The sequence below is a fragment of the Carlito syrichta genome, unplaced genomic scaffold (assembly GCF_000164805.1).
Source record: "Carlito syrichta isolate Samal-C Ts95f unplaced genomic scaffold, Tarsius_syrichta-2.0.1 Scaffold304800, whole genome shotgun sequence".
In the NCBI taxonomy this organism is placed as follows: domain Eukaryota; kingdom Metazoa; phylum Chordata; class Mammalia; order Primates; family Tarsiidae; genus Carlito; species Carlito syrichta.
In genome coordinates, this window is record NW_007248896.1 from 196957 (window position 1) to 210123 (window position 13167).

The window sequence follows — 13167 nt, forward strand, 5'->3', positions numbered from 1 at the left end:
TCCTCATTTCATAGAGTACTTATGTTTTCTAGAAAACGTTGACATTTTGGGAGATGGGTAATCTTAACACTGTTTTAACTTTCCTGTTGCTTAGGATGGGCGGACGCCACTTGTCCTGGCCACTCAGATGTGTAGGCCAGCAATATGTCAGCTGCTCATAGATAAAGGAGCGGATGTTAATTCCAGAGACAAACAAAACAGGTAATTTCTTTATCAAGGCTCCCCAGATTCCAGCGGCATGCATGGGACTGGAGAGGCTGGTCACACAGCAGCCCTGTGCTCTGACGGGGCCGTCCTCCTCGTGGTCCTCCCGTTCCTTGGCTTGTTATTTCTTGGCATTAGCATTCACTCCTCATTTTTCTTCAGTTTGCTGAAGAAGGAAGGAGAGGGAAACAGGGAAGATGACAGGGTAAATACTGAATAAAAGTGGTGAGTAGGGCCTATGTTTAGGCCAAAGAGTTGAAGGAAAGAGGAATTATATCCCAGGTATTCTAAGCTTTAAAAAAATCTTGGATGAAATGGTGTGTGCATATAAGATATAAAGAAGAAAAATTGTAAACTTCCATCTATGATCTGTTCTTCTTGAGCGACTCTCTTGAGAGTAGAGTGGCTTGGGGCGTCCTCGAATGTGACGTGTTTTCAGTGTGGTTCCGCAGGCGTTTCTCCCCTCCCCTGTGAGGGCCCACGTGTCTCCTGGAACTGAGGTTCCCTTAGTTTATCTATGCTTCTGTCTGTGATTACTTTAGTGTGAATGCTCTAATAATTTCTATCCAAAATTCTCCCTACTTCCTTCTTGCCATCTAATTATTACAATGCTTGTGTATAATTCTGATGTTTTTGGTCACACAGTTTCTGAAATATATCCCCTCCATTAATTGAAGTATTACAATAAATTACACTGAGATTTCTGTGATCTTACAGATAATTGCTATAAAGTTGTTAGTCCTTTTGCTTTAATTGTGTTCTTGTAAACATGTATTTGTTGTCTGCAGCTTACTGGAATTAGATAAGTATACAGAATAGTCTTTCGTTGTCAGATTCTATAGCTCCACTTGCTTTTATAGTTCACATTCTCAAAGGAGGAGATTCTTTTTTTAAATTTTTGTAAATTAAGTGTATTTCTCATCTTTAATCAAAGGCAAAAATTATAAGCCCCAAACTCCTGTGTTAAACCAAACATCTTGACTTTGCCGTTTGAGAGTACTTTTGGGTAAATATCAAGAAGCCCCACTGCTTTAGAAAGGTGTTGGGAGAAACACTCATGGCTTTGAAGAAAGGAAGTGACAGATTCATGCAATAGCCAGTGGCCTTAAGGAAGAAATTCTTAAGCAACTAAGTCATTAAATGATTAAGATAGTGGCTTTTTATATTACTTTGTTTTTATAGATACTATAATCTGATCTCAAGCATGACTAAGAAATTTGATTTTGAAATTAAATTTTAGGGTCAGAGAGCATTGATCTGGTTGATCCACATATACTGTCTTATATTTTTATATATGTCATATTTTTCAAAGCACTTTTAAAAATGTTTTTCATTTGAAGTTCACAAAAGGCCAATGGTGTATGTCAATGTACATTGTATAGACTAAATAGCAGATGTTTTAAAAATAATTTATAACCTTAGTTCTGACACTCTATATTCAAGATTCCTTTTTTTTCCTGTAGCATTTTTTTTTTTACTTGATAACAGAATCTTTGTTAATGCCTATGTGTATAGTATTTTATACTGGCAACTATGGGGAACTGTGAAACTCAGGATTAATAAGTACAGACAGAGTTAGATATAGGATAAATTACTTCATTTCATCAGGTGTCGGTTCTCTCAGCAATGAAAATAGAGGATTGGCTGGGCTCGATGGCTCAGCCTGTAATCCCGCGCCTTTGGGAGGCTGAGGTGAGTGGATTGCCTGAGCCTGCGGGTTTGAGACCCACCTGGGCAACTTGGCGAGACCTCATATTTACAATAAATCAAAAATTAGCCGGGAGTGGTAGTGCACACCTGTAGTTCCAACTACTTGGAAGGCTGAGGCGGAAGGATTGCCGGAGCCCAGCGGGTCGAGCCTGCGGTGGCTGGGAGTGGCCACTGCACTCCAGTCTGGGTGACACAGTCAGACTCCAACTCAAAAAAAAAAAAAAAAAAAGGAAAAAAGAAAATAGAGGATTGAACAAAATAATTTCTAGGGTCCATCAAAATTTTCTTGACACTTTACTTGCTTTGTGGCATAATTCCTATTGGCTGGCATGCTGTGAAATATTTAAGTGCTGACAATCCCATCATGGCAGAGTCAGGCCACAGTCCACGTTAACATGGAGTTTTTGAGGAAAATTTCTTTAAGGAGACTTAAATGAAGTCTGAAAATGTGAAGGTCTTCTGGTAGGACAAGCAAGGCTCTTCTCTGCAGGAACACCAGGAATGGAACCCAATTCTCTGTGAGAGGGGATTTGTAGGGGATGTTTGTATGATGTAATTCAGTTCATGAAGGGGCTTGAAGTTGGGTTTTGAGCACATGGGGTGACAGTTGTGGAAGATTTTTGTGGTGATTATCTATAGGACATGAAACAAATGGAATAAATGAAGTGAGTTTGGTAGAAGAAATAATTCAAGTATGTAAGGTGATGGAAGATTTTAGCTCTGCAAACTAAGACACAAAGCAAACGGTTTTATAAATACAATGAAATTAACATACAAGATAATGTAGGGGCAACCCCTTCGGGTCCCCTCCCACTTTTCTGTCCTCAATACATCCTGCTTTCTCACTTAAAAGAAAAAAGATAATGTAAATTCAAATCTCTAATCTGTAACAGGCACGACTTCTTAAAGAAGTATCTTCTTAAAGAAGTATCTGTTCTGTAAGAAGAGGGCCTCTGGCAGAATATTTCTGAAATAGTTCTTTGGATTTTTCTCAAAGTCTTCTACTTCCCATTTTCCCTTTCAGAACTGCTCTTATGCTGGGCTGTGAGTACGGCTGCAGAGATGCAGTAGAAGTCTTAATCAAAAACGGTGCTGATGTAAGCTTGCTGGATGCCCTTGGCCACGATAGCTCTTACTATGCAAGAATTGGTGACAATCTGGACATTCTAGCCTTACTGAAGACTGCGTTGGAAAACACCAGCAAAGGTATCAGCAGTTTTCTTTAGCTAGAAGCAAGTCCAAGCCAGGCTCGGTGGCTCAGCCTGTAATCCCAGCGCTTTGGGAGGCTGAGATGAGTGGATTACCTGAACCCGCGGGTTCGAGTTACCCACCTGGGCAACTTGGTGAGATCTCATTTCTACAATAAATCAAAAATCAGCTGGGCGTGATAGCGCACGCCTGTAGTTCCAGCTACTTGGAAAGCTGAGGCGGAAGGATCACCGGAGCCCAGCAGGTCGAGGCTGCAGTGGCTGAGAGCGGCCACTGCACTCCAGTCTGGGTGACAGAGTGAGACTCCAACTCAAAAAAAAGAAAAAAAAAGAAAAAAGTCCACATTAATAAAGGGCAGCTCTTGAGGCACCACTCCTCACTGAGAAGGGGTGTGGGTTCATCTACCTCTATGCCATGGATGGCTTACTTGCATCGTAGTCAGGTGGTTTGAGGCATGTGCGCTGCATGTGTGGTCTGGTTTGTCAAGGGAACTAAAACACTGCAGAATAACTTAAGAAGTGAGGAGGAGGAATCAATTAAAGTGTTACTATTTTGTTTTGTTTTTATGGAGAGAGGTGGAGCTCCATACTTATATACTTACAGAGTTTTAAAGAAAGAATTGTTTAAAGGTGTATATAAAATATCAACTGATATTTATAGAATGCCTATGCCGAGTATTTTTCTATGTTTATTAAAGAAAAATTGTGAAAATACAGAAAAGCACAACAAATAAAGTTAGTCATTCATCCTGCCATTGGGGGACCTCTGTCAACATTTTGAGGAATATCTTTCTGGTCCTTTCCCATCCTTATAATTGAGATCATCTATAATACTGAACTGTGACTTACTTTTTAATGTAATATACTTTGAAGGCTTTTCCTTCATAAATTTTTTAATAATATGATTTTTATTGATGCATATGATTCCACTTATTTAAATTTCATGTAATGAAACCATTTTCTATAGGTGGTATTTAAAGTTTTTCATTAGTATAATAATGTGACTGTCCTTATGTGTACCTATTTTGGTATATTTTTATTGCCCCTTAGGGTCAGTTTCTAGAAATTGAACATTGAGTTTTCAAGGCATGCCCCTTTCTTTAAGTCTGATATATGTTGACAAATTTGACAGTGTTTTAAATTTTCCATTTTTTTTAAACTTACCTCTTTAGTATTGAATGTTATCTACCCGAATACTGTTATAAAAAAAACTTTGCCAATTTTGTAGATACAGATGACATTTCACAATTGTTTTAAGCATATGTTTTGGGAATAAAACTAAAAAGTTGTATGCTTTAGAGGAAACTTGATAATTTGTTTATTTAATATTGAGTCAGTTGTATAGTTGGGGAATGCATATTTCTCACAACTTAACTTACTGTTTCTCTTTTTAAATCTTTAGGGAGAGAATTTTGGAAGAAAGGACCATCTTTGCAACAGGTAGATCTTCATTTTAATTTTTATAAAGTTATATATATTGTACAGTTTAAATAAAGTACTTAGAATAATTTGGTTAATGATTATGCATAACTGTTCTGAGTTGAAATACATTCTCTCCTTAGTCATGCCCAGGAGAGCTTAGGTGTTAAGATCATGAGGACCTATCAAGATGCTGTTACTCATCTTGAGACAATGGGTCTTAATTATAATGAATGTATCTAGTGGGAAATAGATGGCCTCTTGACTGGGGCTTTGAACATCCAGCTCTTTCAAGTGTGAGGTAGCATAGCTTTTTAAATGATGCATTTCAACCTGGCAGATTATGAGTGGTGTCTCCTATTCTCCCTTAATCACAGAGCCAAATATTTACTGTTACTGGAAAATTCTTTCTAGGCAATAAGAAATGAAGAAATCAGAATTCAAAACTGATTATATATTGTGAGTTCAGTGCTGCTGTTAATATTTTTATTTCTTTTCAGTCTTTTTCTTCTGGTATTTAATTGAGGACTTGACTTAAAAAAAAATAACAGTACATGAAATAACTCATACTTGGTACCAATTTTATTATCAAGTTTCTCTTTAACCCTTGTTTTGTGTCTCAGTTTGAGAAAATGTCTGTGTTTTCCCAATCTCTTCGTGAGACAGTCAGTGGGGTTGGTTGGCCACACTCTGGTGCAAGCGAGTATAGCTATGTTCTGCTCCTGCCAGCTGCTCCCTCCAGGCTTTCTGCTTTTCTTTAGTGAGGGGACCTGAGCACTTCCAAACCTGCCAGAGAAAGTATCAGGTACCCTCTGGGCAATCTTCTTCCTCCTGAACCCTTTCTCTGCCTCTCACCTGGCTCTGAGAGCTCTGTCAAAGCCTGTTTCCTCTTTAGTGCGTCTGAATGAATGTGCTTGTGTGTGGATCGTGGCTGCTGACACTTCCATCTGCAGCAATTGTTCAGCCTTCTTCCCTCCACCTTATGTAACCTAAGTGGGAGTCGAGTGGATAAAATGTACACTGTTCTGTCTATACCATCCATCTCACATAGAATCAGAGAAAAAGGGTTTCCAAGATATACAGATGTTTAAGAGTATTGACTATTCATATGGAAACAGAGCTCTGCTCAGTGTTCTAGGAGTTCCCTAAGTGAATACATAGTGGTCATATTCTACTAGGAGCAAGAGAACCAGTGGCTCCTCATGACCGTATGTCCATTATTTATTGAACATACTTGCTAAATATCTGCTTTAAGTAGGATTTGTTCTCGTACGAAGGGACACATAATCCCTGTTACCAAGAAGCCTACAGTCTAGTTGTAAACCTAAGATGCGTTCAGATGTTTGTTCCACAGTGTCTGTTGAACACCTACCATGTTCCAATTCTGTATTGTAGTGTACAGAGTCCCTGCCCTCAGGAGCTTCCAACTGAGTGAGAGATGAACAGTAAAGGGGATACTTGGTATCAGAGTAGATGCTCTGAAGAAAAGCGAAATAGTACCAGGAATGAAGAAGTGCTGGGGGCTATGTGGGAGAAGCTCACAGGTGGGAAGGGCAGGTCCCAAGCCCCTGATGAGGGAGGACATTCAACAGGCCCAGGGGCCACAGAAGACCAGTGTGAGGGCTGTGATGTGCACGGTAGAGGCAGCAGGAAAGGATACTATCAAAAGAACCAGGCACTAGATTATGAAGGACTTTGTATGGCAAGAACTGGGAACACGTGTCCACCAGTAACTAATGGACAGCAGCAGGCAGGCTGTGAGCACCCATCAGGCCACTTCTGCATGGACCGAGGTCGTGAGGGGTACTTTTCTGTGTTCACAGGCTCTGTCAGGAAGATGGGTTCTCAAGGATGGGGTTGACTCGTATGTCTGAGCCTGGGTGTGGAGGGGAAGGGAGGCGGTGGGCGAGTGTTCTGAAGGGAAGGCCGAATGCTGGTGGCATGAGCAGGTGAGATTCTGCTTGAAGAACAGTGCTTTGGTGGAAAGAATGAGACTGGAAGTGTAGTTTGGGCCAAATTGTGGATGGAGAGTAACTTTGTAATGGGACCTGTTTCTCTTAATTCTAGATCCAGACTCATTAGAATGATAGCTTTAAAACTTGGTTAAACAAAACTCAAGTAATACAAAACATGAAAAAATTATCTTGAAGAATTAAAACAACAGCTTTCTTTTTTAACTCTCAAAAAGGAAGAAATAAATAGTTTTCTAAATTAGTTATACAAATTTAAAGATATTTGGGTTAAAAAAAGGTTATGTGTTCTCTTGTTTAATACTTGTGTTGTGTTTTTGTTAAAGCAAATCTCTAAGCTGGGATAAAGTTTCAAAGCAGTAAGTGTACAAAAACAGAACATATACCCAACCAAGTTATTTAGAGATCTTTTATGTAGCTCTGGTCGGAGGATTGTCTGCCTCTTCCTTGCCACACCTTAGCAGCACTCAGAGAAGTAAATAATTTCCATACTGTGTTTGAAAACTAATGCTACTCTTTCTCCTTTTTTTTTTTTTAAACTTAATTTTTTGTTTGGGTGTGGTTGTTAGTGCTTTTATAGCACACCTTTCATTTCGTGCTTAGTATAAATTCTCCTTTTGAAAAATATGTGACTTTAGTAAATCCTTAATAATAAATATTTTAAACTCTGATATCATTTAGTATTTTCAAATAAATTATGCTTGATAAAGCCTGTAACCTTAAAGATGCTTTCCGTTTGAGAATTTTGAGTGGAAACACTGCCACCTTGTGTTATGTGCTGCAAAGTTTAATGTTGAATAAACTGCAAATCACTAATTGAGTGTATTATTGCCTATTGAGGAAAATAGACTTTTCTGCATTCTCATGCTTGCTAACCTGTGTTTTCTTATGTTTTACCAAAGCGAAATTTGCCACACATGCAAGATGAGATAAACATGAAATCAAATCAGAGGGAGCATCAGAGCATTCAGGTAAAAAGAAAACACCCACATGGGGTGCCTTCCTTTAAAGAGGATTCCAGTGGTGTTTGTGGTGGACAGTGGGAGAGGGGGGCCAGCAGGAGAGTGGGTGGGGTGAGCGGGAAGGAAGGGAGCTCATTAAACCCTTCTCAAAGAATGGACTTTTGTTATGCCTGTTTGTGTCAGTATTATATATTTAAACTATTTAACGTTAGAAGTATGGTACGGTACGGAAAGTTCTGCTTCAATATCTAAAAAACAAATTATTTAAGAACTTTATGTAATTGACTTAAATGTATTTGTTTCAGAATATAGAACATACATTTGTGTTCATTTTGGAAAGTTAATTATATCAAGAAAAGTGATCATTAATATAAATAAAATCTGAACTTTTCTTAATATACTTTTTATTTTAAGAAAAATAATTTTGTTAAAGTAACCACACAGTGCTTTTTACCTTTTATGTTGGTCAGAGTTTTCAAAAAATAATGTGGGTTATGTTAGAGGAAGAACACATAATTAAATATTTTATTTTATGATTGAAACACCACTAAATTATAAATTGAATAGCTGTTTTCAGTGTAATAAAACAAAAGTATTTTATTTGAATTTTCTTAGTAGTATACTATATTGTGTTAAGAAAGTGAACTATATCCGTAAACTAGAACCTTTAATGTTTTATCAGAGCACTGAAATTATGATTAGTTTAACAAAAGCATTAAAATAGTCTCAAGCTGGGAAGTCTTAAACAAAAATTAAAATGACATATTCTTCTGCTGTTAACTGTTTCTAGGTGACACTTTATAATGTATTGGAATGATGATTTGCCCTCTTGTATATGTATTTATTAGATATCAGAGGACAGTAGTTTTCCATACTATTTCTGATCTGTAGATTTTAAATCATTTGAGTATTAATGAGATTATTGTATCTTTGTACTAAAAGTGTATGTATACACTTTAAGTGTACATGTAAGTGTATATGTATATATCTGTGTATAATAGCAAGCTGCTTTAAAAAATTTCATCTTTAAGAATTGCTCATTTAAGATTGGTCTGCCATTTGTTATCTTTTATTTGAGGACCTGGAGATTGAAAATGAAGATTTGAAAGAGAGGTTGAGAAAAATGCAGCAAGAACAAAGAATACTACTGGATAAAGTCAATGGTTTACAATTACAACTGAATGAGGTAAATAATTTGCATAATAAAATATTCAAAAGCTGTTTACTACTGGTAATTATCATCAATAGCAGACTGGTTCATTGTTCATGGGGTGCGGTATGTCTCACTGGGGAGCAGGCCCTTTCCATGAAACTGGCAATGCCAAATATGAAGAAGAGTAAGTGGCTGATGGGTGAGGACAGTGGAAGGGGTGTCCAGGAAAGCAAGGAGAGGTCGCTGTGGGCCGCTGCCTCTGAGTGCCACTTCCTGTAGGAGATGGTGCTTCTGTTGGATGTGAGGACATGAGAGGGAGTCAGAGGGTGTTCCAGGAACCTTGCCATGGGCAGATTCCAAGAGCATCTGTAGTGTATTCTCTCTGTTGTGCAAAATATTGGAACTGTAAGAGGTATTTATAAATCATTATTTTTAGAGGGAAAGTAGAATATATATGAAATTCAGAATAATCAGGGCACTCTTTAAACGCACATTTTTTGATGCATATGACTTGTTATGGGCATGATTGGTAGAAGGGTGTCCTTTTTGGTTCTAATTTTCTCTGTCAGTATGACACTTGCTATCTATTTTAGATTTTCCTAAAACTAAATGTATCCAAAAGCAAAATCATGAATTCATCCCCAAGTCAGTTGTTCCCCTTTTGTGTTCTAAGAGTACTGTCAGCTGTTGTTGGTGCTAACCTTAGGATCATCTCTGAGTCTTTTCTTTCCTAATCCTTACCCCCCCATACTGAGTTAGTTGTCCCAAGGACAGTCACTGAGATTAAAATTGTGACAAGCTAAAACTCTAGATTGTTACAATGGAAGAGCAAGTTAGTGAATTGCTGGATAGTAGAAAGTTTTCATCCAGATGCAGCACACAGAAATAAAAGCATAAACATGTGCAAGTCCAATGAAAAGAAAATAGAGATCGTTGTTGATAACATTAAAGAACTGAAGAAAGAGATTATTTCACATGATAGAGTACTCTGAGTACCAAACTGGATAGATAAAAATATAGACATAGGTAGATACAACATTGTGCAACTATGAATATACACCATCAGATGGAGAGAGAGGATCTAATGAAATGAAAGTCAGACTGATAGGGATATTTATATTGGCAAAAAGAGAGCTCAATAATATCTCCAAAATGCTAATAAAAGTGAGTTCTCAGTCTAGGCTTTCATTCCCAAACAATTACTCAAAGAGTGAGGGCAAAATGAAGACCTTTTCCAACTTTCAAAGTCTTAGAGAATTTGTCACCCAGACTCTCAGGAAAGGAACTGCTGAAGAATGCCCTTCAGTGTGAAGAAATGTGAACACAGAGAAAAGATGTGGGGTACAGGAAACACTGGTGAGCCCAGAAATGGATCAAATATGTTGGGAAAACTAAATGTGCTCTGTAAAAATTAAGTACTAACTCTGGTGTGATTAAAAGTGAGGTTAACTTCTAGGTAAAGATAATGGTTTGAACACATGCATTTGCATTCTCGTCCATTCATATCCCCCACAAGAAGGCAGTCTTCAATCATTTAGGTGTGTGATCATACTAGAAAGGGCTGGACTACAGCTGGGGTTGTGAGATTGGAAAAGAAGGAATAGACAAAAGACATGAGGGGGGAGAGCAAGTAGCGCTTGGTGACTGGTGGGTTCTCAAAGGAATCGAAAGTGCCTCAGCCTGAGAGTAAGATGGACGAATGACCACTCATGCAAGAGCTGGTGGTACATGGCATTTCTTCTCACGTCCTTGTCACCAACTTAAAGATAGGCCAATCTTTAAAACAGACATTTGCCAAGTTAATGACTTTTAGAGTAAACTTCCAAAAATTAAAATGTATTTTTTCTTTTTGAATTTAGGAAGTAATGGTTTCTGATGATCTGGAAAGTGAGGTAGGATGAGCACCTTTATTGTAAAACTGAAAAAATGTTTTGTAGATTGAGGATGATCTTGGAGTAAAGGTTTAATCCTGGATTGAGATGGAGACCAGTATTCTATTTCTGGTTATTGTTTAAAGGAAAATATAAAATCTATGCATGACTGTAAAAGTATGTTCTGACTATAGTGGCATGGGTTATTGCAGGCATTTTGTTGTGATTGCATCTGAATGTTTCACTTTCTGTGAAACTTGTGATGTAAAACTCTAAGCATTATAAAGAATATGTCTGAAAACACTAAGATTCAAAATAATATGTTTGAATTGTTCATAATATTGTTTATATATATTGTATGTTTTATTAGTATATGTGTAGAAATTACCTATTCTACAAATAGTTAAAATTCATCGGATTGGAGAATTCGTTAACTTCAGTCCTCAAAAATAATTCCAATTCATATTTTCTAAAACATATTTTAACCCAGTTTCAAGCATTGAGTGATTTTACTCTGTATTTATTTCTTTCCATTTCAGAGAGAAAAGCTGAAGTCCCTTTTGGCAGCTAAAGAAAAGCAACATGAAGAAAGCTTAAGAACCATTGAGGCTCTGAAAAATAGATTTAAATATTTTGAGGTATAGAAAGCTTACATTATTTTCTGTAATTTATAATGGGTAGTGATAAGGGACTTGGTGTCAGACTTGGATTTGAGTGATAAATCTTGTTATTTTTAGTGCAACCCTGGGCTGCTTATTTAAAGTCTCTGAGCTTCTTGCCTCTTTGGCAGAATAGGGGGGTGACTGTTTCTCCACAGAATTGTGAAAGTTAAGTGAGATCGTTTAAATTGACTACTTATAATTGATGTTTAGTTACATTCTAGCTTCTCTTCATCGTTTATCCTTGCCTTTTCAAAATTTCTTATTTTTAAGTGTCAATTCTCAGTGATTATGATGGAAAAAAAAAAAAGTCATAGAAAAGAGTAGGGTTATGTACAGGATTATCTCAGAAAGGCTCCATCACTGGGCATCACTGAGGAAGGTGGCTGGTTCAGTATGCATCTTTGATCCTTGTTGGGGATACAGCAACAAAGCGCACGTAAAAAAAAAGTCTTAGTCCAGTTGTGCAGCTCTAACAGAGTACCCAAGGCTGAGTAATTTATAAAGAACAGAAACATATGTCTCACAATTCTGGAGGTGGGGAAATCCAGGGTCAAGGCTCTGGTGCTCGTGTCGGATGAGGGCTTTCTTGTTGCCTTCTCCCATGCAGAAGGCAAAAGGGCAAAAGGGGCCTAAGTAGAGTACGCATGACTTTGCCACTTCCCTAGAGGCCTCCTCTTTTAGTAGCACCATCATGGGAATTAAATTTTAGCACATCTGGGGGGACATTTGGACCATGGCAAAAATAGTTTTTTTCTTTGTAAATAAAAAAAACGATGGATGCACTAAAGAATATAAATCATGGGTGAATCTTACAGGCATAATGTTGCATGAAAGAAATCAGGCACAAAGAGTACATACTGCACAATTCTATTTTTTATGCAGCTTAATCTGTGATGTTAAAGGTTAGAATAGAGACCAACTTTTTCTTACCCCTGGCTTCCAACTGTATTTGACCAGTGGGGCGCCCCAGTAAGAGATTGGAGAGAGAGAAAAGAAAGTGGGGCTATTTAGCCTCCCAGCTTCCTATCTAAGTAGTCACTGGGCTACTTGTATCTCTCCTCCTCTTGCAACTCCCTCCCTCTGACTGCTAGTAGCATACCTTTGTTCTACCTAGCAAAGGCTTTACTGTTACCATTCCCAGGTCATGGTACTTCCTACTCTCTGTTTTCCTCTGACGTGTAGCCTGCCTCTTAGCTGATAGAGACTGGTTTAAGCATTTTTATCTTATATACATGTAAACTGAAAAATATAAATAAAATAAAGATTATTTTTTAAAAAATAGAGGCCCCCGTTTGGTGAGGGGTTATTGATTAGGGTGGGGCATGAAGAAACTTCCAGGGTGCTGGAAACAATCTATTTCTTGATCTGGGTTGTGATTACAGAAGGGATACATATGCAAAAATTCATTGTACCATGTACTTAATATTTGTGTACTTTATTGCAGGTGAGTTATGCCTTGATAAATGTTTAAAAATAGAACAAGAAGAAAGATTTTATATTTGTATGGCTGAATTCTAAATATTATTCAGAAACATCATTTTATAACCTAAAGAATGCACTGGCTATCATGGCTTCTGTCTTTTTTGCACTCAAAGACTCTTTTTTAGGTTAATTGTGGAACTAGTAATAGCTAAAGTTTTAGTAGCACTGACCATGGGCTAGGAGCTGCATTGTAAAATTTACTTATATTAAAACACACATGAGCCGGGCTTGGTGGCTCAGCCTGTAATCCCGCGCCTTTGGGAGGCTGAGGTGAGTGGATTGCCTGAGCCCGTGAGTTCGAGACCTGCCTGGGCAACTTGGCGAGACCTCATCTCTACAATAAATCAAAAAAATTAGCCAGGCGTGGTAGTGTGCGCCTGTAGTTCCAGCTCCTTGGAAGGCTGAGGCGGAAGAATTGCTGGAGCCCAGCAGTTCCAGGCTGCGGTGGCCGGGAGCGGCCACTGCACTCCAGTCTGGGCAACAGAGTAAGACTCCAACTCAAAACAAACCAAACAAACAAACAAAA

The 13167-nt window shown here is 38.0% G+C and overlaps 1 protein-coding gene across 1 annotated transcript in view; it reads left to right on the forward strand.

Moving 5' to 3' along the window:
* Positions 1-13167, forward strand: part of UACA (uveal autoantigen with coiled-coil domains and ankyrin repeats) — a 44355-nt gene that overhangs the window by 16503 nt on the left and 14685 nt on the right. Inside the window, 7 exon segments of the mRNA XM_021713917.1 lie at positions 95-201; positions 2939-3120; positions 4525-4562; positions 7414-7482; positions 8552-8659; positions 10486-10518; positions 11037-11135. Coding sequence (XP_021569592.1) covers positions 95-201; positions 2939-3120; positions 4525-4562; positions 7414-7482; positions 8552-8659; positions 10486-10518; positions 11037-11135 — 636 coding nt within the window.